At 53.8% G+C, this 21830-nt stretch overlaps 1 protein-coding gene across 3 annotated transcripts in view; it reads left to right on the forward strand.

Moving 5' to 3' along the window:
- MYO7A (myosin VIIA) overlaps positions 1 to 21830 on the forward strand; it is a 112700-nt gene that overhangs the window by 29080 nt on the left and 61790 nt on the right. For all 3 annotated transcript variants that reach the window (XM_061380948.1, XM_061380949.1, XM_061380950.1), the window contains exons 5-16: positions 3552 to 3736; positions 4415 to 4536; positions 4622 to 4764; positions 5017 to 5130; positions 6510 to 6663; positions 7381 to 7457; positions 8011 to 8130; positions 8872 to 9014; positions 9979 to 10189; positions 10583 to 10718; positions 14679 to 14785; positions 20713 to 20850. In XM_061380948.1, the coding sequence (XP_061236932.1) occupies positions 3552 to 3736; positions 4415 to 4536; positions 4622 to 4764; positions 5017 to 5130; positions 6510 to 6663; positions 7381 to 7457; positions 8011 to 8130; positions 8872 to 9014; positions 9979 to 10189; positions 10583 to 10718; positions 14679 to 14785; positions 20713 to 20850 (1650 nt within the window). The remainder of the gene's footprint in view (positions 1 to 3551; positions 3737 to 4414; positions 4537 to 4621; positions 4765 to 5016; positions 5131 to 6509; positions 6664 to 7380; positions 7458 to 8010; positions 8131 to 8871; positions 9015 to 9978; positions 10190 to 10582; positions 10719 to 14678; positions 14786 to 20712; positions 20851 to 21830) is intronic.

The raw sequence follows: 21830 nt of genomic DNA on the forward strand, positions 1-21830 counted from the left end.
ATTGTCTATGGGGTTGCAGAGAGTCGGACATGACTGAGCAACTAACCCTTGTCCCCTTAGCTCCCTTCCTTGCTGCTTCCTGTGGACAACAGTGAATTTCTTCTCCATCCATTAATTTAGTCACTCTTCATTCACTCACCACACACTTGCTGAGCATGTCCTATGTACTGTGCATAGTACTGACCCCAGGTAGAGAGGAGAGCAAGGCTGGGGCCAGAGGCCTTGAACCAGAATTATGGAGGAGTCAGATGGTCAAGTGAAAGGAGCCAGGCAGGCTGTGATGGGTCACATGGGAGGGTGCCGGCTTCCTGCGGAGGAAGCGGTTATCTCTTGGATGAAAGGAATGATCGGTCCTGAGCTGGGTGAGGGGGAAGGGGATGGAGTGTGATGTTTTTAACTGAGAGTTTAATGTGAAGATAGCCTCTGTCTGTGGGCTGTGGCTGTCAGGGGCCAGGGCTCAGGGGTCTTGTGGGCAGGGAAAGGATATGGACTTTGTCCTGAGGCCACGGGGAACCTCTTGAAGGTTTTTAGCAGGGGGATGACACGGTCAGATTTTCAAAGAGCTGACCCAGATTCCCAGTGGTGGACAGATTGTAGAGGGCATGGTGGAAGCTGGGAGTCCAAAGGGAGGTGCCTGGCCAGGAACATGGCCATGTCCATGGAGAGAAGTGGGTTGTTAGGAAGGAGGGGGAGCCTCCCCCAGCATCCCGCCCTGGTGAAGATGGTGGTGAAGGACAGTGGTGGCACTGATGGCCGAGCTGGGAGGCAGAGGAGGAGCAGGGTTGGAGGGGAGAGTGGGCTGTGGTCTGGGCAGGCTGGTGGACATCAAGTGGGGATGTCCAGGAGGCAGAGGGCTGAGGGGCCTAGTGCTCGGGAGGGCCCTCTGGGCTGTGGGCAGAGGAGAGAGGGCCATGGAAGGGTGATGGGGAGAAAGGGTACAGGCCCAGCCCTGGGAAGGCTCCTCGTGGTGTCTCAGTGCACCCTTGTCCTCTCTGGCACTGCCCCTCCCTGTGCTTGGTCACCGAGCCTCTCCTCAGGGCCACCTCGATCTGGCTTTGACTCCCCCGTTGACCAGTTCATTGGGTTTGAAATAGCGCGTCTGCCTCCAGCCTCTGTAACTGCTATTTATCCTCCCCGGCTGTCAGGGTGACCTTTCCCTAGCCATCTTCCCAAATGTCCTGTCCTTTCACAGCTCTGTGCTTGAGTCCCACTGATAGCCCTCTGCCTGCCTGCACCCTGTCCATCTTATGTGCCTGGGGTGAGTTCCCTTGGCCCCAGGCTCTCCCTCCCTGGCAGTCAGCTGTGGGTTTCAGCTTTCCCTTGTGCCTCAGGGAAGGGTTCCTGAATGACAGCACACAGTCGGCCTCAGACCACATGGCAATCAAGGGCCAAGTGGTTGAGAGCCATGCCTGCCGTTAAGGAAATACTCAGAAGAAAGGAAGGTGCTTGTGGACAGCCAGCTCTGCACCAGGCACCTGTCCAAAGGTTGTGCCCTTTGGTCTTTACAGCAGCCTTGGGAGGTGGGTGTTAACCATACCCCTTTTACAGATGAACAGACAGACTCAGAGAAGTAGAGATTTGCCACAGGGATTTTTTTTGTAAGTTAAATTTTTAAAAATATAAATTTATTTATTTTAATTGGAGGCTAATTACTTAACAATATTGTAGTGGTTTTGCTCTGCCACGGGTGTACATGTGTTCCCCATCCTGAACCCCCCCGCCCACCTCCCTCCCCATCCCATCTCTTTGGGTCATCCCAGTGCACCAGCCCCGAGTGCCCTGTCTCATGCACTGAACCTGGACTGGCAATTTGTTTCATATATGATATACATATTTCAACACCATTCTCCCAAATCATCCCACCCTTGCCCTCTCCCACAGAATCTAAAAGACTGCTCTATTCATTTGTGTCTCTTTTGCTGTCTCGCATACCGGGTTATCGTTACCATCTTTTTAAATTCACAGGGATGTTTCTTGTGGCTGTCTCTCCCACCTGGGGACCATAATCTAGCTGATTCCCACTGCTTGGCAGGACTGAGCTGTGGGGGACAGTGGCCGAGGCCCCCTGGGGCTAGAGGTTGACAGGTCCTGCTCTGGGGAGTCAGCCCAATAGACTCACCTGGGCTGTGCTGGGTGTTGCTGGTGGAGCAGATCCTTATCACCCCATTCCCACTGACGAGTTCTCTTTTGTCCCTACTTTCCAACCTCAGACTAACTGTGGAGGGCGGGTGAGTAGCACAGAGCAGGTTCCCGCTCTCCATATGTACTTGGCCTGGCAGCTCCCCTCCAGCCTCCTTCCCCATCCCGCCCCATCTCTGCTGCTCAGGCTCTGGCACACGGTCAGGCGGTCAGCCTGGTGAGGCTCAGCTGCTTCTGGCATGGGCTACTCAGAGGAAGAGCCAGGATGGGGAGAGGAGGGTCCTCTGGGGCTCAGAAGGGCGGTGTCTGGTAGGACAGAAGCCTGGGTTTGGAGCGCTCAGGCCAGGACTGCTTTGCACGGCACAGCTGGCCATGGGGTGGGCACTGGCTTGGTATGCGGTGCTGGCAGCAGCGCTTACCCTGCATGGCCGCCTAGGGGCTGAGGCTGCCAGGGTGTGGCTGTGGCTCTGGTGTGATGCCCACGGCCCCAGGTGGGAGGGGATGGATGAGGCAGATCCCTTCCCTACATACTCACAACTTTCTTCAGCCCATCTGGGCTCAGATGTCAATAGATCCATCACCAATGATAGGCTGTGCGTGACCTTTTACAGTTGGAGGGGGGAGCAGTGGGGAGTGGAGGAGAAGTAACCCCAAGGGCCTCACTGTGACCTGGAGGCAGGAGGACCAGGCCTCGTTGTCCCCTGTGTGGCAGGATCTGGGTCCGCAGCAGGAAATTTGGCACCCAGGTGCACTAACCAAGGAGCTCGAGGAGGGAAACCCCCGGAAGGCTCTCTGAGGTGTGTCTGGCCCCTGTGCCCACACCACCTAGGGTGGCTGGGGGTGCTCTGTTCCCCAGAGTGCAGGGGCAGTGCTGCAGAGACAGGAGCCCACCCAGCCCCTTTAGCTCTTGATGGCTTCATTCCATTCCCTTCTCACCCACACATCGCCTCCACTCTGGAAAGGTCCAGTTTGTGAATGTCACTCCCATAGTTTGAGGTGCAAGGTTTGCAGGCAAAGGTGGGAGTCAGCCTTTGAGGATTACCTGCAGGGTGCTATGAATTTTAAAGTCCACTATCTTCTTTAATCTTCATAGACAGTTATATTATACCCATTTTACAGATAAAGATAAGGAAATTGAGGCTTCGAGACCCTCCTTCCCTCCCCCACCCCCCGCTTCCTCCTTTCATCAAATGTTTCTAAGCACCTACTCTGAGCTGCCCCAATGCTAACCTGAAGCCCTCTGCCTACACCCCCCCGACCCCCCACCCAGCTCATAGGGAGGTAGGATTCCAACACCAAAGCCAGTGCTCTGCCTTCCAGAGGGATGGAGTAGGGCAGAGCCTGAGAGCTTTCTAGAATCAGAGCTTCCCCACATAGGAAGGGATGAGCTCTCTGTTCCTTGTTGCCCACAGACCTACACGGGCTCCATCTTGGTGGCTGTGAACCCCTACCAGCTGCTCTCTATCTACTCGCCAGAACACATCCGCCAGTATACCAACAAGAAGATTGGGGAGATGCCCCCCCACATCTTTGCCATTGCTGACAATTGCTACTTCAATATGAAGCGCAACAGCCGTGACCAGTGCTGCATCATCAGGTGGGCACCCAGCACCAGCATGGAGCTCCAGGCTCAGCCTCTAGAACTCCTGCTCTATGCTCCTGCTAATGCCTCATAATATAGAGAATTACCTCCCCTTTCCCAGGCCTTATATCTTTATTAATGTCACCAGAGCTCATGTTAGCTTTTGATGCCAGCCTTACTGCTGGCTCCTGTTAAATTATGGTCAGTTGCAATCTCAGGCTCCTATTCTTTCTTGGGCAGAGGATAAAAGAACAAAGCATTGACATGCTTAATTGACAGAGAATTGACAAAGTTAATGCCATGCGGTATGGCAGTATGGATGGAGGGGAAGGAAAGTTAACCAAGCTCCTTTTACCTTCCCCAGGTTTGAAAAGTCCTTGAAAGTGAAGTGTTTGTCACTTAGTCATGTCTGACTCTTTGTGACTCCATGGACTGTAGCCCACCAGGCTCCTCTATCTGTGGAATTCTCCAGGCAAGAATACTGGAGTGGGTCACCATGCCCTCCTCCAGGGGATCTTCCCAACCCAGGGATTGAACCCAGGTCTCCCGCAATGCAGGCAGATTCTTTACCATCTGAACTACCAGGGAAGCCCCGAAAGGTCCTTAGTTTCAGCCCATTTTACTGATGAGGAGCTGATTGGAGTGGGACAGCAGCTGTAACAGGTCCCACCTCTGCCTGTGTCTCCTCTGCAGTGGGGAGTCTGGGGCAGGGAAGACAGAGAGCACGAAGCTGATCCTGCAGTTCCTGGCGGCCATCAGCGGGCAGCACTCGTGGATTGAACAGCAGGTGCTGGAAGCAACTCCCATCTTGGAAGGTAGGACTGGGGCTCTCAGGGAGGAGCTGGGTGGCTGTGGGGCAGGGGGGAAGTTGACATTGACCGTGACCCATGACCCATGCAGCGTTTGGGAATGCTAAGACCATCCGCAATGACAACTCAAGCCGCTTCGGGAAGTACATCGACATCCACTTCAACAAGCGGGGCGCCATCGAGGGCGCCAGGATCGAGCAGTACCTGCTGGAGAAGTCACGAGTCTGTCGCCAGGTGGGCCTGAGCCCTGCACAGGAGCCCTGACTCGGGGTGGGGAGTGTGGGGTGCACTTGGCAGAGCCTTGCTCGTCCCTGTGTCCCTGCTTGCTTGCCTCAGGTCCTGGGATCCCATCAGGAAACCCACCCATGGGCACTTTTTCATGAAAGACACTTGTTAAAACAGTGAACTGCTTATAGTCTGATTGTCTGCGGCCCGATGGCCCGTCCTACCCTCCCATCCCCCAACACCTTGTGCCCATGTTTTCAGGCCCCGGATGAAAGGAATTACCACGTGTTCTACTGCATGCTGGAGGGCATGAATGAGGAGCAGAAGAAGAAGCTGGGCCTGGGCCAGGCCACAGACTATAACTACTTGGCCATGGTGAGGCCCAGGTGGGCACCCGGGGAGGGGGACACCTGTCCAGCCCCTCCCCAGCTCCAGGCCTGGTGGGTGGGAACTTCTCTGTGGGCTCTTTTTCATCCTCTGATGGGCACCAGCCTACCATAAAGCGTGTTCCCCATGTGGGCACACACTTGCTCCCCCATCCATCTAGATGAATTCTTGCCACAGATACTAGTAATAATGCTTCGGTTGTGTCTGACTCATTGTGACCCCATGGACTGTAGCCCACCAGGCTCCTCTGTCCATGGGATTCTCCAGGTAAGAATACTGGAGTGGGTTGGCATGCCCTCTTCTAGGGGATTTTCCTGGCCCAGGGATTGAACCTGCGTCTCTCATATGTCTTACCTTGGCAGCGGGTCCTTTACCACTAGTGTCGGCTGGGAAGCCCAACACAGATACACACATTCCTAAATGTGTAGGTGTCCCAGACTCAGGGACACAGACACGTGCGTGCCTGCGTGTCTACACACTCGGCCCTGCCTGCACACATGTTCTGTGGTACTTTAGTTTTTGAGGTCGTGGAGGCTGTGACCTCTGCCGGGTACCCCCCCCGCCCCCCTCAGGATTGTGGAGCACAGGCTGCTGTGGCTTCAGCCTTGGGTGCTAGCTGGTTGCCAGGCCCTGGTGCCAGCCTCTTGCTGGGGTCTGGCCACCAAGGATAAGGGGGCCAGAGGCCTTTGCTGCCACTCAGTGCCACTGAGGGGCCATGCACACAGCAGGCTGGCTTGGGGGGGCACTGGCTTCCTCTGCCCTGGGAGGAGCCCATGCCTGGTTGTCTAGACCCAAGCTTGGCCAGCCGCGTGGACACAAACACGGGCTGCAGCACTTGAGGGATATGGGACAACAAAGGCGTGTGTGTGTTGTAGGTGACAGGCCTTCCTGGACACTTCCTTTAGCTGGCTGGCACACTTGGACACACACACACACACACGTCTCATAGGCACACACAGTGGGGCAGACCCCTTGACACCCTGCCTGTCCACAGTCACCACCCCACCTTCCACCCCAGGCTGCACCTGGTGAGGGGTTCAAGTCCCTGAGAGTGTGTGTCCATAGGGGGAGAGGGGCACGGTAAGGCCTTGGTGCTGTGACTGCAGGGCAGGGTGGCAGTGGTAGGCCTGGCATCAGTGACCTGGCTCCTCTCACTCTTGGGAAGAAGGGGCATCCAGGCTCCTCTGATGCAGGAACGTGTTCTTGAGAAGCCCAGCCAGGAGCTTTCTAGATTTCCTGGAGGAGTCCTAGGTGAGGTCAGTGCCCAGAAACCCAGGCTGGCCCAGCCCAGGCACTGCCTCTCTGGGGGTAACCTATGGTCTCTGTGACACCCTCCTGCTCCCTGCTTTCCAACTTCCTGCCACCAGGGTAACTGCATAACCTGTGAGGGCCGCGAGGACAGCCAGGAATATGCCAACATCCGCTCAGCCATGAAGGTGCTCATGTTCACGGACACGGAGAACTGGGAGATCTCGAAGCTGCTAGCTGCCATCCTGCATTTGGGCAACCTGCAGTATGAGGGTGAGGGGCCCAGCGGCCACCTCTAGCGAGGAGGGAAGGCTAGCGAAGGACACGTGTTCTATCGTCCAGCACTCCCAGGGCACTGACAGTGTGCCGGGCTGGGGGGTGGTGCCAGGCCGTGGCAGGTGCCGGGTCCACTCTGCTCTTGCTCTGGTGTCCAGCGTGGTTCCTGGACTGAGCAAGAGCCCTAGGAAAGTTTGCTCAGTGAATGAATGAATGATCCCAGATCTAAGGCGCTCACAGTCTAATGAGTCTTGAAAGACAGAGACATGGGGAACGGGTGCACTGAGCAGAAACAAGAGCTGTGCAAAGGTCCTGAGGCCTGACAGAGTAGGGCACATCTGGGGAAGGGCGGATGGTGTCAGGCCCAGAGCAAGGCAAATTCACCAGGCCTGTATCAGGAGTCCCTGCTTACTCTGGGCGTCTGGAGTAGGGGTCACGGGAGGTGGGGGGGATGATTGCTAGGGTTTGCTTACTTGGATGTCAGGCAGGGGGCTAGATGCTGGGCATTCCTGCTTCCTGCCCTCATGGTGCCCATGGCTCATGGAGACAACATTCGTCAGACAGCTATTAGCCCAGAAAAGCATTTAATCCTGGTGCTGGCGCCCTCTGTAGACAGGCCAGTCCCCCTGAGCATGGGCAGAGCCACCCCGTTGCCCTAGGCTGTCCCCCACCCCCACCTCCCTTGCCTGACGCTGTGCCTGGTGCCGCTGACAGACCGCACGTTTGAAAACCTGGATGCCTGCGAGGTCCTCTTCTCGCCATCCCTGGCCACAGCCGCGTCCTTGCTGGAGGTCAGTGAGAGTCTGCTGTCCCCGTCTGCTGTTCTTTCTCTCAGAGGGACCGGTTTTGACTTCTGGCGCAGGGAGCTGGGGCCCTCTGCTTGGAGAATCCTGGGAGTTCAACACTGAGAACCAACCAGCTGTGTGCAGGATTTGTGCTGGCACCGGGTCCCAGAGGAGGAGTGGAAACCTAGTACAGCTGCTCCTGGAGAGGGAGGGGGTCTGGGGACCCTGAGCGGGTCAGTCAGTCTTCTAGTAAATATATACTAGCCTCTGCATTGAGTTGGAAAACTGGGATGAATAAAGTCAGAGTCTGAGCCAGTGGAGCCAGTCCTGGAGGGACAGGTGACATCCTGGGGGTGGGAAGGGGCTGTGGAGGAGAGAGGCATTTGGGTGGTTTTGACAAATGGGGAGGACTGGGCTGTGGGCTGTGGGGAAGGGTTTTCCCAGTGGAGGGAGCAGGCTGGGCCAGGCCTGACTGGAAAGTGGGAGGGGTTCTAGATATGGCCAAGGGAGGGGCGGGCTGGCAGGGGGCTGAGTGAGCGCCTGGATGTTGCCCTACCAGGTGAACCCCCGAGACCTGATGAACTGCCTGACCAGCCGCACCCTCATCACTCGAGGGGAGACAGTGTCCACTCCGCTCAGCAGGGAGCAGGCGCTGGACGTGCGAGATGCCTTCGTCAAGGTGGAGTGGCCGCCTGCTCTCCTCGCCCCACGAAAGGCTGGGTAGTTGATGGGCAGGAGCCGAGGAGCCCACAGAGCTGGAGGGATGTCAGCCTTGACCCCGCTCTGCCCTTGGGTCCAGCTCCAGCCACTGGCTGTCTGGGGCCTGGACAAGAGTCTGCCTTCCCCCTGAGCCCGATTCGTCCATCCCACAAGGGGCTGGGACTCGTGTTCTTCAAGGGCCTGAATAGTTCTGGTGACCTGACGCCTTCCACCCCTGGCCTGCTTCATGCTGAATCGTATTCACTGGCCATTCAGTCTGCTGTACTATTCCCAGCCCTGTGGATACCCTCTCTGGTCTCTACTAAAGAAGACCCCACAGAGGGGATGGGCCAGGTGGGGAGGCCCCCCAGTCCTGCCATTTTGTCGTCCATTGAGCCCTTGCCGCATGCCAGGCCCTGTGCTGGGCTCTGGGACCCTGGAGACAGTCAGAGTTGCAGGGGAGACAGAGATAGTTGGCGGGGTGGGAGCCCAAACTTCCAGGGGAGGGAAGGGGAGGTTTCTTGGTGGAGCTGATATCTCTGTAGAGCTCTGAAAAACAAGCAGACGTTATTCAGGCAGGAGAGGGTGCTCCAGGCAGAGGGAACAGCTGGAATAAAGATGGGGGGGTTTCCTGCAGCAGGAAGGGGCTGGAGTGAGGCCTCCGAGGCCCAGGCTGGTCTCCCTGGGAAGCTGTGACTTAAGCAGCTGCCTCTCCCTTCAGGGCATCTATGGGCGGCTCTTCGTGTGGATCGTGGACAAGATCAATGCAGCCATTTATAAGCCCCCTTCCCAGGAAGTGAAGAACTCTCGCCGGTCCATTGGTCTCCTGGACATTTTTGGGTTCGAGAACTTTGCAGTGAACAGGTACCATGTGGGGCTGTGTCTTGTGGGAATTTTGTTCTAAAGTATGGACTTACAGATCACATCTCTGCCTTTAAGCTACATTTAGCTGGTCCCAAGCACACTCTTCCAGGCGGTTGAAAAATGTGACTCCAGACATCCTGGGGGCCCTTCCCCTTCCTCCCCATCCCCTCCAGTCCCTGGGCCAGCTGAGGCCAGTGTGGTGGTGGGGCAGAGGCTCTTACCCCATTGTGACACTCTATTCCCCACTGCCCATTGCTCCATTTCCAAGCTGCAAGATGCCTCAAAGCAAGTGAGGCTGAGACTGAGCAATGTTTGAGATGGGGGTCTTGGCCATGCTTGATGTCCCACCCCTCTTGGGGGCCATGTGAGGTGCAGATGGATGGAGCAGGCCCAGGAGGATGCTGGGGCTAGAGGCAGCTGGCCTTGCCCCACTTTTTAGCTATGTTACCCCTGGTAAGTCAATTTAATTCTATAATGATCAGGTGTCTCAAAGCCCTCCACCTACCCAGAACACAAGAAGTGTCAGTCACCTGGGAGAATGCTGAGTTGGTGGCTCAGAGATGTCACCCTCAAGGCCCTGCTTGCCAGATCTTATGAGCCCCCTTCCCATATCTGCTGATGCTTTGAATCTTTGAGGCCCACCTTCCCAGTGCCTTGGCTCTTCCTCTCCTGAGTGCTCTACCAGGGGTATGATGCCCACACCTCTCCCAGGGCCTGGTCATCCATCCTTAACTCTCCTCTGTCTCACTCAGTGACCTTGGGTGAGTGCTGTGTCCTCGCTGGGCCTCCATGCCCTCTTCTGTCATGGAGGAGGTTGGACTCACAATATGTTTCCACCTTGGAGACTGAAAATCCCAGGGGCACACTGAACACCAGGTTGGGGTCACCCCTGAGTGGCAAGGCAGGGCCTGAACACCCCTCCCCCTCGCCTGCTGCCACCCTGTCCCCTGCTCCCTCCCTGCAGCTTTGAGCAGCTCTGCATCAACTTTGCCAATGAGCACCTGCAGCAGTTCTTCGTGCGGCACGTGTTCAAGCTGGAGCAGGAGGAGTATGACCTGGAGAGCATTGACTGGCTGCACATTGAGTTCACAGACAACCAGGATGCCCTGGACATGATCGCCAACAAACCCATGAACATCATCTCCCTCATCGATGAGGAGAGCAAGTTCCCCAAGGTGGGCCTGGGGCAGGGCAGGGCAGGGCAGATGAGACTCCTTCACCCCATACGATGAAGATTCAAGTATGCCACTGGCACAGAATAGGTTCTCCAGGAACAGAATATGTCTTGGAGTCAGGGAGGGGATGCTTGCTTGACTTTAATCTTGGGAAATAGATTTTCTATACTGGGATGTACTTTCAAGGTTTTGTAATTCCAATTCACCCACTTCACAGATGGGGAAATGGAGGCCCAGAGAGCTCCTGTATTGGGATATAAATAAAGGGAGGGAGGCTCTTGGGAAAGACAGAAGGGGGTGAAAAGACAGAGGGCAGGAGAGGCAATAGGGCCTGGTGGAGAGTGGGGCGGGGAGGAGAAGGAGAGCTTGATGAGTGCTCCTCGGTTCCCACAGGGCACGGACACCACCATGTTGCATAAGCTCAACTCCCAGCACAAGCTCAACTCGAACTACATTCCCCCCAAGAACAATTACGAGACCCAGTTTGGGATCAACCACTTTGCAGGCATCGTTTACTATGAGAGTCAAGGTATAGGAGGGCCCCCTGGGGCTGGCTGTCTCTCTTTGCCTGTGTTCCCTCCCTTCCTTCCCCTTCTCCAGCCCAGGACAGACACACCAGAGTGCTGAAATACAAGAGGGAAGGGATGTTAGGAAACATTGGGTTCAGTGCTTTTTTTTTTTTTAGAGTTTACAAAATTTTGGTAAAATATATGTAATATAAAATTAACCATTTTAACAATTTTTAGGTTTACAATTCAGTAGCATTAACTACATTCATGATATTGTACAACTGTCACCACTCTCCAGAGTCTATCCATCACCCCAAATAGGGGCTCTGTATGCACAAAACAGTAACTCTGCATCCTCCCCTCACCCCCTAGTCCCTGATAACCTCTACTCTACTTTCTGTCTCTATGTATCTAACTATTCAAGTATCTCATATAAGCGAAACATACAGTATTCATCCTTTTGTGTCTAGCTTATTTCACTTAGCATAATACCCTCAAGGTTCATCCATGTTGTAGCATGTGTCAGAATTTTGTCCTTTTTATGACAATAATATTCTATTGCACACACACACACACACACACACACACACACAGCACAGTTGATTTATCCATTCATCTGTTGATGGACAGTTGGATTGTTTCCACCTTTTGGCTGCTATGGATAGCGCTGCTGTGAACATGGGCATTGTTGTTCAGTCACTAAGGTGTGTCCAGCTCTTTGCGACCCCATGGACTACAGCATGCCAGGCTTCACCGTCCTCCACTATCTCCCAGAGTTTGCTCAGATTCATATCCATTGAGTCAGTGATGCCATCCAACCATCTCATCCTCTGCTGTCCTCTTCTCCTTTTGCCTTCAATCTTCCCCTGCATCAGAGTCTTTTCCAGTGAGTCGACTCTTCGCGTCAGGTGGCCAAAGTATTGGTGATTCAGCTTCAACATCAGTCCTTCCAGTGAATATTCAGGGTTGATGTCCTTTAGGATGGACTGGGTTGATCTCCTTGCAGTCCAAGGGAACATGCGTGTACAGTATCTTCTTTAGCCCTGGTTTCAGTTCTTTGTATGGGCTCAACACTCTTTTGCACATAAGGGGAAACTGAGGCTCAGAAGGAGCAGTTAACTGTTTGTAGATCCCACAGCCTATTGGGTGCAAAGCCAGATCTAGAACCAGCACAGTTAGCCACCAAAAGTCTTTGAGCAACAAGACCGAGTTTGGTCTTTGAAGGACTTGTATCTTCTTTTCTCCTGGGAGATATAATTGGGCTCCTTTTAAAGCTAAAAGTGAGGAAGAAGGTCAGAACATAGTTAAGTTTTTCCCTTTGGAATTCTTACACAGTCTGTCAAAAGCCCACAGAGTGCCCTTGCCAACTCCACTCCTCCCACCTTGGTGCAAAGAGCTGACCTTGAGTGGGCATCAGCTGTGGGATGTGTCTGCCCTACTGCCCTCAGTCCTGAAGGGTCCCTCCCACAGCCAAAGTCAGTGAAATTCTCAACAAGCAAAGAGCCACCGGTTTCACACTTCCTTGTTGATTTGGTCCAGAAGGCAGAGAGTGAGCCATGCAACAGTTATGGGATCAGAGGGCCGTCAGCCTTCCTTAAAATAGCAGATGTGAGATCTGACCCTCCTGTTAGAAAGTAGGAATCCAACGTTAAGTTTGAAGGACTGTTGGGTAAACAAATGGATCTGTTGTTTAGAGTAAGAGAGGGTGTTTTCAGTTCAGTTCAACTGACATTCATTGACCAGGCTTCATACTTCATATTGTTGCTGGGGATATGAAAATGAGAATTGAGTGAACTCTACTCACTTATAAAATTATAAAATATTATTAGATCTGGAGGGAATAGAAGACTCATCTGCTTTTATGGATTTGGAAACTGAGGCCCCGAGAGGGAAATGACTTGCCTAAGGTCACTAATCATTTCTGAGCTACTTTTAACAATTCTGTCGGCATTTTCTTTTCATAGAGCACTGTTTTAGTTCAGCATTTTATTTAAAACATGAGTGATTTAGGTGATCCAAAAAGAAGCAAGAGTTCATGGGTACATCATGCTCATTCAAAAGATAAGGAACATAAGGCCCAGAAGGGGACTCTCTAGGGCTCCATAGTGAGTCTGTCATAGAGCTTTAATTTGTTGTTGTTCAGTCACTAAGTCATGTCCAACTCCTTGTGACCCCATGGACTGCAGCACGCCAGCCTCCCCTGTCCTCTACTATCTCCTGGAACTTGCTCGGATTCATGTCTATTGAGTCAGTGATGCTATCTAACCATCTCATCCTCTGCCACCACCTTCTCCTGCCTTCAATCTTTCCCAGCATCAAGGTCTTTTCCAGTGAGTCTGCTCTTCGCATCAGGTGGCCAAAGTATTGGAGCTTCAGCATTAGTCCTTTCAATGAATATACAGGGTTGATTTTCCCTAGAATTGACTGGTTTGATCTCCTTGCAGTCCAGAGGACTCTAAAGAGTCTTCTCCAGCACCATAATTCAAAAGCATCAATTCTTTGGTGCTCAGCCTTCTTTATGCTGTAATTAGGGCCCTACAATTCCATCCTGGCTTCAGAGCCCCACTTCCGGTACTGGGTGCCTCCTGCAGCTCACCCGTCCCCAAATGTCAGGTGGGCAGCCCCACACTGGGTCTCTGTCTGTCCACCAGCCAGGGCAGTCTGGGTCCTGGGGGAAAGGGTGCTGCTTCTCTGCAGAGTTCCTCCTCCTCAGGCACCCCGTCTTCTGCCCCACCCTATCAAGGACCCCATCAACCAGCTCCTAAATCCTCAGGCCTGGGAATGGCAGCCCTCTTTGGAGTCTGTGTGGTGCAGGGAGCCTCCCTGGACTGGTGCCTGGGCTCCTAGACTCAGGTCTTAACTCTGCCCGCAGTTTGCTGTGGGTGTTAGACAGTTTGCTTAGCTTCTCTGAACACTGATTTCTTTCCTTGTCTGGGTTGGGGAAGATAATCTCCACCTGTCCCACATATACAGGGGAAGTTGTGAGCATTACAGCTGTGAGGGCAATATCCAAAATCAAGGTACTTTTACTTTTGTTCCTTTACTGTTGGCTGGTACCAGACGAACTTGCATTCTCTCCTAGGGGACCCACTTGAGGAAGGTTTTTGACACCTTTGTTACCAACCTGGGTCCTTGGACTCTTTAATCCATAGAAGTTGATAAAAGCCAAGCAAGAAGTTCAGGCAAGGCTTTACTGAGGCTTGTGCTGCAGCATGAGGGAGTGAGGGAGCTCGAACAAGAAACAGGTCCCCTTGCTGGCTCCCTGAGTGGGGGGAGACTGGTTCCTTAAATGAAGTGAGGGTGGGGGCGGATTGGTGAGGTGGGTCAGGCTGGAGGGGTGGCTGGCGTGGCCTGCTCACACTCTTGGTGCTGTGTGCAGGGCTCCAAGGCAATGTCCTGCTTTTGCTCCCAGCAGAAGCAGAAATGGTAGTTGGTTTGTAGCCTTTTTGTATCTTACTGCTCATAACTGTCCAAGCCGTACATGCGCTGCAGTTATTTTTAGTCTCATAGCTTCTTTGTTTCTGTTGCTCAGGGAGAGGTTTGTCCAAGTGCAAGCACTCCAGTAAAGGATCCCACGCCCCAGCATAGGGTCCAACGCCCCAGCCTATCTCATGTTTGTTCAGAAGACTAAAGCTAGCATTTCAGGCATTGGGGTGGTTCAGTGGGAAAGGTAGCCCCACTCCCTCCCGGGGACTGAGACATCCTGCCCTTCCCTTTGTCCAGGCCTGGAAGAGAGGGGCAGTGTGTGGCTGCGGAGACTGAGTTCTAGCTCTGGCTCTGCCCCTTGCTTTCTCTGTGACCTTGGGCAAGCCACTGTCCTCTCTCGGCCCCAGAGTCCCCCACTGTAAAGTGGATGTGGTTGAACTAGGGGGATTTTGAGGGTCTTTGTGGACGAGGCATGGTGGCTTTGGGAAGGGGGTGTCTTGTTGGGGGGAGGCTGCTGGAGTTGCAATGTGTGACCACTCTGTGGTGCTGCCCAGGCTTCCTGGAGAAGAACCGGGACACCCTGCATGGAGACATCATCCAGCTGGTGCACTCCTCCAGGAACAAGTTCATCAAGCAGATCTTCCAGGCCGATGTTGCCATGGTAACGTGGGGGTGTGGCTTTCACTGGGCAGGCAGGGCCCCCAGAAGCCAGGCCTGTGTCTAGGCATCCCCTTGTCTAGTGGCTTCAGCTGAGCTCCTCTGGCTACACAGTGGGGGCAGTGCTTTGCTGGGTTCCAGGAGAGGCTGGGGGGCCTCCAAGATCCTCCTATCTGGTCCTCTTGTACTAATTAGGGGGTGCAGGTGGGGTGTAAGGCCCAGAGAAGGATCACATGAGATGTTGCAGAGCAGAGCCTGATTAGGACTCAGTTTTGGGGTCCTGTCCCCAACCCTCTAGCCACTAATGGAGTGTGGGTGAAGGGGGAACGTCCAGCCTTGAGGATGTGGATGAGTGTGGGGGTACTGAGAGAAACGGGCACAAAAGCCTATTGTCACCAGCCCTGGACCCCACACGGGGGATGGAGAATTTCCCACCCTTGGTGTTTTCTTTGTCCCTGGAATGGTAGTCTGGTGGACTACCTGCTAGATTGTATGCCTTTTTGTTCTGTATTTTCCTCCTGTCCCATGGCCTCCTGGAGAGTACAGGAGGGGCTCACCGGAGGGCAGAGCCATGGCCCTTTCTGTGCCTGTCCAGCTGCCTGTGTTGCCCCCCCGCCCCCCACCCCAGAAGCCCCGCTGCCCCAAGGTTTGTCCCTTTTCCCTGGTGGATTTTGCCCTCTTGTTTTCTGACCCACCACGTTCTCCTTGCCCCCCACCCCATCTCGCCGCCGCTGTGCGCTCTGGTTCCTGTTGTAGTTTCTCTGTGGTTATTCATCGGGCACTCTCCGCCACTCAGCAGCTTCTGCAAAGGTAAAAGACCCCAGTCGGGGACGGAGGATGGCGTGAGAGGCCTCAGCGGCCCTTGGGGCTGGGCTGTGTCCTTGGCCCCCACGGCACGGAGGCTTGGGGAAAGGGCTGTTGTTGTTGTTTGGTTTTCATTTATTTTTGTGGAGTGTGTGTTTTTGTGGAGTGGTTTGTGGAGTGGTTTGATCTTTGTTTATTGAGTTGTGTGGACTGCAGGCATGTCAGTTTCTTAAAGGAGGAAACTGAGTCCTAGAGAAAGAGATGAGACTTGCCCAGTGTACCGGGGCCTGGGGTGGGACCCAAAACCCTGTCTACCGAGTTCTCTGCTCCCTTAGGTCTCTGGAGGTATCAAGGCCTGCTCTTCCCATCAGGCCCTGTGAAGGGTTTCTACGTCTGAGACTCAGTCAGAGCCTCTGGTTAACCTTGTGAAGCAGGAGGGGCACGTGGTGGTTTCTGCATTTTGCAGATGGGGACGGAAGCTCAGAGGTGGTGTGTGGGTCACTCCAAGTCGCAGCATCTGAGCACCCCCTACCCCGGTCCTCCGTAGGTCCTGGACAGAATTCTTAGTGTGTCCTGACAACCAGCTCCAGGGTGTGCGTAACTCCCGAGGTGCTTTGGGCTCCAGAGATGTGGGGTGACCTTAGCAGCAGCATAGCTCTGACCTCTTCTCTACCTTCAATTTCCTCTCTGCTTAGGCCTGACATCCTTTCACTTTCAGTCTTAATGCTGAATCCCCCTTCCTTCCTGTGTGTCTGGCATCCCTCTCCTGTCTCGTGCCTGGCAGAGTGCTGGCACGATTCACAAAGCCACAGCTGCAGAGCAGGGCCTGTGGCACGTCATGTCTAGATATAGGTTCTCTGCCAAGGGTTGGCTCCAGGCCAACACTGTGCCCAGCTGGCTGATGGGAGGAGCATAGGGCCAATGCCAGCGAGGGTGCAGGTGCCTGAAGCTCCAGCATCGGTAGTCCCCACCCCGAAGCCCACACACTGCAGGTCGCAGAGTTAGTGAGACAGGAGTGACTCCGGGTTCTCTCCCCAGTCTTTCCTCTTGTAGACCCAGCTGCCCTGCCAAGCCCATGCATTCCTGGGCAGTCTTCAAAGGCCACTGAACACACCTGTCCTCCTACTTCTCTTTCCAAGCCCCTGGAGGCTGTGGGGACCTCCCTGTGAAGTTTCCTGTTCTGAGTCTCCTTCTCCTGGACTCTGGGAACCTACTTTCAGAGGAACCATGGAGAGGTTCCAGCATGAGACTGGGGCAGCGGTGGGGGGTGCAGCGTCCAGAAATGCCCACCGCCAAGGGAGATTTTGGAGCACAGGATTAGAACATGGCAGGGATCAATTTGATAACGATCACTTTTGCTCTTCTGGGCCAGCCTGTGAGCTACACACAATTTCTCATCTCATTCATTCCCTGTAACTCCCTCATGAGTGATTACTATTGTCCCCGCTTTACAGAGAGGCCAAGGTACTTGTTTGAGGTCACACAGCTGGTGACACGCAGGGATTTGATCCAGGTTTGGTGGCTCAGATGGTAAAGAATCCGTCTGCCAGCGTGGGAGATGTGGGTTTGATCCCTGGGTCAGGAAGATCCCCTGGAGGAGGAAATGGCAACCCACTCTAGTATTCTTGCCTGGGAAACCCCATGGACAGAGGATCCTGGCAGGCTACTGTCTATGGGATTGCAAAGAGTCGGACACGACTGAGCGACTGACACTTTCACTTTTCTATCTCGGGGAAGGGCCGGGACTTGGCCAAGGTCATGGATAAGTGAAGGCTTTCGAGTCCCTGCTCCTTTTCACTGTACCATGCTGTCTGTGAGAGTGTTGTCTTAAGAAAATGCTTTGTTTCTGTTGGGAAAATGATAGCTCTGTTAAAAGAACAAGGAGACTGGCTTGGTGAAGTGTGGATGCTGAGTCAAATTTTACTGGATGACAATATACTGGTTGCCGTGTTCTCCTTAGGGTGGGGGTCCACATCCTTTCAGTGATAAAACCCATGTCCTGTGCAGGTCCCCAGTGCCTGAATTCTGCCTTTTGACTCTTGTGTCTGCCTCTTGGGGTGCCCTGGGAAGCCCCACCCCAATCATTACTGCTGGAGGGGAGCAGTAAGCCAAAAGCATGGTGCTTCTTCCAGGGCATGGAGCCCCTAACCCCCAATCAAGGCACATGTCCCCGCGGAGCTGAGTCCACAGGAGGCTGGTTCACTCTTCATGCAGGAGGCATCTCCTGCCACTGACCTCTCAGCCCCAATCATATTACATTCAGGTGCCTGCCCCTCACATCCCCTCCATGGAATCCTTTAACACAGACCTCTGGATTTCTCACTTCTGCTTTTACCCCATCCCTAAATATCTGCAGATTATCCCAGAAAACAACAAATGTTGGAAAAGATGACCCTTCCCCTCAATGAAATAAAACCAAATCAGAAACCAGGTGGCCACGGCCTTCCTTCTATCAGAAACACCTATTGAGTGCCCGTCATATGCCAGATATTGTCCTGTGTCCTGGGGACACAGTAGTGAACAAAACTGAAAAAATTCTCTGTCGTCATGGGACTTACCCTCTAGCAGAAGGGAGTAGTTAATAAGCAAATAAGTGAATTATCATAAGTCAGATGGTGATATATGAGATGGGAAAAATGGAGGGAGGTGAGCCAGTGGTGGGGTTTTGCAGTTGTGAAGAGGGATTAGGAAAGGCCTTACAGAGAGGTTGGTGAGGAGGTGAGGAAGCCGACCACCTGTGTTCTGGAGGAAAAGCAGTGCAGGGAGAGGGAATAAGGAACAGCAAATGCAAAGCCCCAAGGTGCTTTATAAGCCCCCAACCTGCCTGGTGCATCGTAGGAAGAGCACAGGGGCAGGAGTGGCTGGAAGGCGGGGGGTGAGGTAGTGGAGGGGCTTGGGGTAACTGGGACCAGATCCTGTGGGACAGTGCTGGCTCTTACAAAGGACCTTGGTATTCATGCTGAGTGAACTGGGGAGCCATTGAGGGTTTTGAGTCAGTTGGGAGAGGGGACACATGACTGGATTGGTGTTTGAACAGCCTCATTCAGGCTGCTGTGTTGCTAGCGGGGTAGAGGTCAGTGTGGGGGACAGAAACAGGGAGACCAGTTTGGAGGTTATTGCAACAGCAGGAGAGCCATGCAGGCAGCCTGGACCAGGCTGACGGTGGAGGAAGTGGTTAAGAGGGTCAGATTCTGGATCCATTTTGGCAGTAAAGTCAAGGAGATTTGCTGCATATTGGATATGAGAGAGGAGGGGCTGGGGATGGCCCCTAGACCTGTGGCCTGAGCAGCTGGACAATTTCTAGGCACCCTTGAGTGTGAGCAACCAGTTAAGCACCACTCCAGTTCAGCAAAGGGCTGTTGACTGATGCTGTGTCAGGCCCTGGGGCACGGTAGTAAGCAAGGCAAACCCGCCTGTCCTCTCGGGGCTCATAGCTCAGCGGGAAAGCCAGAAAGGAGTGGTTCCAGTGTGCTGATCACAACCAGAGAAGGATGTGCCCTGTGTGTGTGTGTGTTGTGTGTGTGTTGTACACGTGCTCATGCTTTGTGTGTTGTGTATGTGTGTGTATGTGTCTGTGTGTTGTGTAGGTGTGGTGGGTGTGCTGTGTGTGGTGTTTATCTGTGGTGTGTGTGTGCGTCTGTATGTACTGTCTCTGTGTGTATGTGTGTGTGGTGTGTGTGTATGTGTGCACATTTGCGTGTTGTGTGTCTCTGTATATGTACTGTGTGTGCTATGTGTCTGTTGTGTTTGCACTCCCTGTGCACACACATGTGCCTGTGGCAAGGCCTCTAATGTCGGCTGGGCACAGCCCAACCTGGACAGCTTCCCCCCCACTTGTGGGGGTCACCTGCTGCTGCTGCTGGGTTAGGTGCTAGGGCAGATGTGGGTCGCAGACTTGACATTCACGCAACCCCCGTGCAAAATAGTCTCCAGCTTCTCTTGGGAGCATCCTAATTCTAGATAACACTATAGTGGAAAACACAGCAAATTTCAGAATAACAAGGATTTGCTACTTCTTGACAAGTTTCATTTCAGTCCCAGGGTGTATGGTCTCACTCTAGCATGGGATAAGTTCCTCTCCCTCACCCAACACACCTCACACATTGATATCTGCATCCCCAGTGGTGCTACAGGATATCAGATACAATAACTAATTTAAAGTAGAAAACCTTAAAATCACAATCAAATTTACTTATTAAAAAATTCTCATCCAAAAGAAATTGCCAGGAAAACAGTAATGTCAAAATGCTCTGGAATCGAATCTGGTCTCTACGTCCAGTTTCTGGGTCCGAGACGTTCTGCTGTTTGTCCGCTGCCTGTTTGTTGCTCAGGTTCTCCCCTAGGACCCCACGTCATTTCACAGTGTTCTGAGGGGGACCCCAACAGGGCAGGAGGTGCAGGGGGTCGCTAGCCACTTCCTGTAGATAGCGGCTAGTGGAGCACGGGGCCCTTTGGCCTTGGTGCTGGACGGCGGCCAAAGGCCAGCTGTGCGCCTTCTTAGGAGGCTTATGTGTGTCTGCCCCGCCTGCTTGCTGCTGACCTGTTAATCCAGCAGGCAGGGCAGAGGGTGCGGGCAGCACCCCTGCCTTGCTGGGTGGCTGTTGACTGAGACAGACTCACAGCCCGCTCAGCTAGGTACATGGCACTATCCCATCTTGGAAACTGAGGCCCAGTGCTGCTTAGTGACCTGCCTAGAATCACAGGGCTCAGAGGTGGTGCGCTAGGGTTTGAATTTAGGTCTGTCTAACCTGCCTCTAGAGGTGACCCCATTGTCCAGAGATCTGGCCACTCATTTATACGGCAAAGAGAGGACAGAGACTAGAGAGGGGCTGCATGTGTCTTGCCCGGAGTCATTCAGTGCCAAAAGTGGGACCCCAGGGCGCCTTACTCTCTGTTCAGTGCTCCTGGACCCAGAATCAGGGAGGCTTCCCAGACGGGGGTGTATTTAGGGGGTCTAAGTTCCAGCCCAGACCAGGTGGTCATAGGAAAACCTACGTGTCCAGCCAGCCTGCTTCCTTGGGAGGCTCTCTCTCAGGCCCTGACTGCTGACCTCCTCTCCTGCTTCCCTTCTGGAGGGCCGGAGGGGCGAGGGTCAGCCCCTCCCATCACTGTGGTCCATCCCCCCAGGGCGCCGAGACCAGGAAGCGCTCGCCCACACTCAGCAGCCAGTTTAAGCGGTCGCTGGAGCTGCTGATGCGGACACTGGGTGCTTGCCAGCCCTTCTTCGTGCGCTGCATCAAGCCCAATGAGTTCAAGAAGCCCTTGGTGAGCAGCCCTGGCAGGGATGGGGGGTGGGGGTAGACAGCTGGGAACAGCCTGAGGGATGGGAGGGGCCCGGCCAAGGGAGCAGGGTGGACTGGGCCCTGGGAGACTTTGCCCCCTGAGGGGAATGGCAGGGCCCCGGAGGGGCTTACAGAACAAACTTCCTCTTTACTGGGGACAGCCCAGTTCCCTGAAAACAGCCTGGACTCTGTAGTAGTGGGCTAAACGCAGATTCAAATCCTGACTCAACCACCTTCCCGCAGGGTGACTGTAGAGGAATCAATTGTTTCTCTCATACCTCAGTTACCTCTCAGATGGAAATAGGACTGCTTGTCCCCACCTCCTGGGAGTATTCTGTTCAATGATGCATGCAAATTGCCTGGCGCCTAGGAAGGAACTCAGTAAATGGTTCTTGCTGTGGTTCCAACTTTGAAAGTCCCCTCTCCTTTGCTTCTGCCAATGATTACCTCCTCCTGGAAGCCTTCCTGGATTCCTCTGACTGGTTAGGAATATTTTCATTTCTGACTTTTCTGAATAACATCTGTTGAGCCTTTTCTGTGTTTCCAAAACAGAACCGATTAGATTGTCTCTCCATAGGCTCATTCAACTTTCTCAACAGCCAGTGAGGGAGGGACCTTTATGGCCCCACATTTGAGATTTGGTGGGCTTCCCTGGTGGCTCAGACAGTAAAGAATCCACCTGCAATGTGGGAGACCTGGGTTTGATCTGGGTTGGGAAGATCCCCTGAAGGAGGGCATAGCAACCCACTCCAGTATGCTTGCCTGGAGAATCCCCATGGACTGAGGAGCCTGGTGGGCTACAGTCCATGGGGTTGCAAAGAGTTGGACACGATTGAGCGACTAAACGCGCATTTGAGATGTGGGATGGGAAGCTTGAGGAGGTTGGGGACTAGAGGTCGCAGAGCCAGGAGCCTGGATGGACTACCCCTTGCTAGGAGCGCTCTCCTACCACAGCTCTGGGAG

The sequence above is a fragment of the Bos javanicus genome, chromosome 15 (assembly GCF_032452875.1).
Source record: "Bos javanicus breed banteng chromosome 15, ARS-OSU_banteng_1.0, whole genome shotgun sequence".
Lineage (NCBI taxonomy): Eukaryota > Metazoa > Chordata > Mammalia > Artiodactyla > Bovidae > Bos > Bos javanicus.